At 55.9% G+C, this 4,517-nt stretch overlaps 1 protein-coding gene across 1 annotated transcript; it reads left to right on the forward strand.

Annotated features, from left to right (window-relative positions):
- Positions 1 to 1,406: 1,406 nt before the first annotated feature.
- On the forward strand, positions 1,407 to 3,701 carry C9H8orf33 (chromosome 9 C8orf33 homolog). The gene is made up of 6 exons (XM_034668851.1): positions 1,407 to 1,611; positions 1,700 to 1,745; positions 1,845 to 2,023; positions 2,215 to 2,299; positions 2,450 to 2,596; positions 3,097 to 3,701. Exons 1-6 carry the CDS (start codon positions 1,606 to 1,608, stop codon positions 3,234 to 3,236), a joined length of 603 nt encoding a protein of 200 aa, XP_034524742.1. The 5' UTR covers positions 1,407 to 1,605; the 3' UTR covers positions 3,237 to 3,701.
- The last annotated feature ends 816 nt before the right edge of the window (positions 3,702 to 4,517 follow it).

Genomic DNA, 4,517 nt, shown 5'->3' on the forward strand with positions numbered 1-4,517 from the left:
TTCTAGGGCATGTGCTGGCTGGAAGGTCAGGCAAACAGCTGTCCATGTCAGCTAAGAAGCTTGGACTTCATGCTGGAGGAAATAGAAGATTTCTAGGCAAGAGAGTAACATAGTTTTTGTTTTAGAAAATTCCCTCCCACCACAGGATGTTTCAGAACAGAGGAGAGGGAGTGGAAGTGGAGAGATTAGCAAGGCCTGGATTGAAGTTGTTCAGGGCAGAGATGGTGTGTGTCGTGGGAGGGCTGGAGGCCATTTAGGCGATACACTGATAGCACTGACTGCCTGATTGCATATAGGGCTGTGGAAGAGGACAGTCTGGCATGAGGCTTGTGCTCAGACACAGATGTCTGGGCTGAGAAGGCTTTCTGGAAGAAGCAGTTCTGGGCCAAGTCACATAGGTAGATTCACAGCCAAACAAGGCAGGAGAAAACCCTTTTGGATCTGGAACCCACTCACCACCAAAACTGAAACACATTCTAACTGTGGTAGTTTAAAAATATGTCTAAAGTTTTTAATATTCCTCCCTTCAAGAGTATGGTTACCAGAGACCCTGATTTAGAACCAAACAGCTATACTGTTGCTAGATTCCTGATCCTGAAACTGTACCAGATGTTTACTGTTTCCGATCTGCTAAGTTTTGTGACAACTTGTTACGCTGCAATAAATAATACACCAACTATCTGTGATGACCACACTTTACCCTCTGAGACCTCCCAGCCCAGGCAGGCAACACTTGCCATCCACTGCCTCAGGAACCCACACCTTCTGCCCCGATTTCCCTGACAGGAATCATCAAACAGCACTCAGACTCGTGTCCTCCTGAAGCCCCTCGTTTTTCTTGCGGAGGTCTGGTGACGCCTGTGACCCCGGGCAGGGAGGAGGCATCCTGGTCTGCAGTGCAGTATGGTGGAAGGACCGCCCTGGGCAGAAAGCCAACGAGGCAACGTAGATTGTAGGATGGGGCTCCCTCTCTGCCCTTTCCCAGGCCACCAGCAAGGGCGCAGGCTCCTCCCCTCTGTTTCTGAAATCCCCCCACATTCCCAGCCTCACTCGCCCCCAGCCCGTCCGACCCTCGTCCCAAGACAGCAGAGGGATTTTTACAAAACACACATCCGAGGAGGACCACAGCGCTCTTCGGGTGGACGTCTCTTCCCCTTGCGCTCAGATCAAAGCGGACAGCGGGCTCTCCTACGGCGCCTGCATGACGGGATCTCGCCCAACCCGCCGACCTCGCCTCGCACCACGGCCCCTGCCCCCGGCCTCCTTCCCGCTACCAGACGAGTCACGCCCGCCTGACACGGGCTGCTGTCCCGAGGTCTTTGCCGACCACGCGCCGTCCCGTTTCGGCCGCTATTCACGACGCTTCTCTGTGACGGCTTTTCTCTCCCCGGGAGGTGAGCTTCGAGAGCATTCCCTCGTCTAGCTCGTTGTCCTTGCATCCAGAGCGGTGCCTGCAACGTAGCAAGCGCCGGCTCCTCCAGCGGCTCTCGGCGGCCGCAGCGCCGCCCGCGCCCAGCGGAACTCGGCGCCGGAGACGCGTTTCCGGAGGACGGAATTCGGCGTCGGACCTCGGGCCTACGTAATCTCCGGCGGCGACGGCGGCGCATGGCGGTGAGTTGTGCCGAGACACCGCGGGGGTGCCAGGGTCTTGGGCCGTTGGCGACCCCCCGTGACCCTTGTGCTGCCCCCCTTTCTCCAGGCCCTAGGACAGCCTTCTCCGGAGAAATCAGCGGCCGCAGGCCCAGGTACCGCCCGCGCTCCCCGCAGCCCCCGGCCCCCTGGACCGCTTCCCGGAGCCCCGAGTGCTTCCGGCGTCAGGTCCCATCCAGTCGGTCTCCGCTTAGAGCCCTCCACGTGCAGTGACACCGCCCCCGGGGTGCATCCCGAGCGCCGTGGAGGCGCCGCAGCTTCCAAGAAGCAAAAGAAGAAGAAAACCCGGAATGGGGCCTCCGTGGCGAATGGAGGCGGGAATGTCTCAGAAAAGCCGGCCTCAGAGGAAGCGCCCCTAAGCGCGGAGGCTCAGGCAAGGCGGGCCTCGGTCGGGAAGGGGGGCGATCCCCGACGCGTCCCGGGTGTGAGTGCGCTGGCCGCTGTGGTGGTCGCGGGTTTCGGAGTTAAGGCAGGGGAGGGGTGTGGGAGGCGTCCCTGTGGGATGGGCATGAAGGCCGCGGGGTCCTGCTGCCGACCCATAGCCGCTCTTCCCAATCATTACAGGCCGAGCAGCTGGCCCGGGAACTGGTGTGGTGCGTGGAACAGTTGGAGCTGGGCCTCAAGACGCAGAGACCCAGTCCGAAGCAGAGTGAGGAGCCCTTCTGTAGAGTTGGCGGGAGGGGAACCGTGAGAGTGCTGCTATGGCCTGCGGGCGGTGCCACGGGATGGAGTTGTCTTTGCTGTAGGACCACAGGAGGTGAAGACAGAGGAAGTTACTAGTCATTTGTTTTTATCCTAGGAGAGCAGGCTGTTGGGGCAATCCGAACCCTGCGCAGCGAAAGAACCCCCCTGCCGCGGAAGAGGCAGCTGATGCGCTCCTTGTTTGGGGACTACAGGGCTCAGATGGAAGCCGAGCGGTGCGAGGCCCTTCGGGTTCTCAGAACTGGTGAGGAGTTGGAAACTGGTTGATTCCTGGGGGTAGGAAGGAAGAACCCAGGGAGTGACAGGAAGAAACCCAGAGTAACAGGGCTGGTGGGGGCGAGCAGGGGGAGGACACCGACTCACGGAGGCATGGGAGAGCAGGGAGAGAAAAAGCTGGGGCTGTCGGAGAGAGCGAGCGAGCGAGCGCGCGCGCGCGTTCGGTGGGGAGGGGCAGCGGGAGAGACTCTCAAGCAGACTTCCCGCTGAGAGCAGAGCTCTATGCTCTATGGGGGGCTGGACCGCCTGACCCTTAGATCATGACCTGAGCGGAAATCAAGAGTCGGAAGCTTAACTGACTGAGACACCCAGGCGCCTCTGTCTCTAAGTGGAGTTTGATGATAATACCTTCCCTAAAATTTGGAGGAGTGAATCAGTTTTCTGTTCCAAGTTCTTGGGGTTGAATGGGCTCAGGTAAAGTTGGCTGTTATGACTCTGTTCTGACACGGTCTGTTCCCTCCCCCACAGCAGCTCGCACAGCCCAGGTGCAGCCTGTAGGTGAGGCCACCAGAAAGAAGAGCGGAAGGGTCTGCAGGCCTCGCCAGGCAGGGGTAGCCAAGGCCATCGTGGACACTCCTGATGAAGTGTTTAGGTTCAATTTCTTTTAGCTTGTCCTCCATCCTGGAACAGTTCCCCTGCCCAGGTAGTGCGGACTTGCGGAGCCTTTCCAGGACTGCTCTGTCGGACAGCTGTGGGGTTGGTCTGTCCATGGCTGGTCAGTGGATCTGGGGCCATGGCTATGGGACAGGTGTGACACCAACCTATTGGGTACTGTCAGGTAAGCACAGGACCCATTTGTAGGTTTTCAGATGAAATGTCCTTCCTCCAGAAGAAGGAGGTTTGTTTAGAAAAGCTTCTGCAATAATTTGAAGTGAGTGTTCAGCAAGTTGTAGAAAGAGTGTTTTACTCAATCTTTAGGCTGAGATTAAGCAGCTGTTTGTAGTAAGTTCTAGGGAGGAGGCTGTACAACGGTATACTGGTGCTCACTTACAAAAGAATGTCCTGTCAGATGGTGTAGTGCTTTATGTCATAATGTCACGTTGCACTAATAAAACTATTTTTGTAAAAATGGATTGGTGAATTCATATGCTAACCATCTGTTAAATGAGTACAGATGAGGCAGGCGTCTGGCATGGTTGGGTTCCAGGCTCACCACAGTGCTTGGTCCTTTGTATTACCCTCATTCCTGGGCATGTGTCATCCTCAGGGAGCTAGTGTGGCTCCCAGAGGGCCAGGCTTTGTTCTTAGGAGCGGAGAGCTGCTTGTCCTCACAATCCTGGCGAAGACAGGGGTCAAGCCTCAGTAGATGACCTCTTCAGACCTTGGCTGCTCTAAGTGATAGTCCTAGGACTTCTGTTGCATCGAACACGTGGCTTAATCCTCCTCAGTGGTTGTGATGCCATCTTTGCTGGTGTCTCCCAAGCTTGCATCCCAGGCTAGATAGATACCTGGAGCCCAGCTGCGTACCCAGCATTTCTACTTTGATATTTCATGGGCATTTCAAACTTGACGTGTCCAAAACATTTGATTGGCCCCTAAGTCTCCCTTTGTTTTCTGCTTTTGAGTGAATGGCCCTACTGCCCACCTAGTTGATTAGGCCAAAAACCCGTGTCATCCTTTCTTGCTTTCCTGCTTCCACACAAGTGTTCAATACTTTACTTGGTAAGTGAGTTCTGTCTTCAAACTAAAATCTAATCTGTGCTTTCTCTTCACTGCTCCGCATTCTAGTCCTGGCCCTGGCTCTTCCCCTGACTGCTGTGTGCGCCTCCTGGTGCTAGTGTCCATACATCGCTCTTGCCTCTTGTGTGTTCAGTGCAGCCAGTGGTCCTCCATGTATACTGGGTCCTATTTCTCTGACCCAGTGACTTCATTGTACCTAGGATACAATG

Source organism: Ailuropoda melanoleuca, chromosome 9 (assembly GCF_002007445.2).
Source record: "Ailuropoda melanoleuca isolate Jingjing chromosome 9, ASM200744v2, whole genome shotgun sequence".
Classification (NCBI taxonomy): Eukaryota; Metazoa; Chordata; class Mammalia; order Carnivora; family Ursidae; genus Ailuropoda; species Ailuropoda melanoleuca.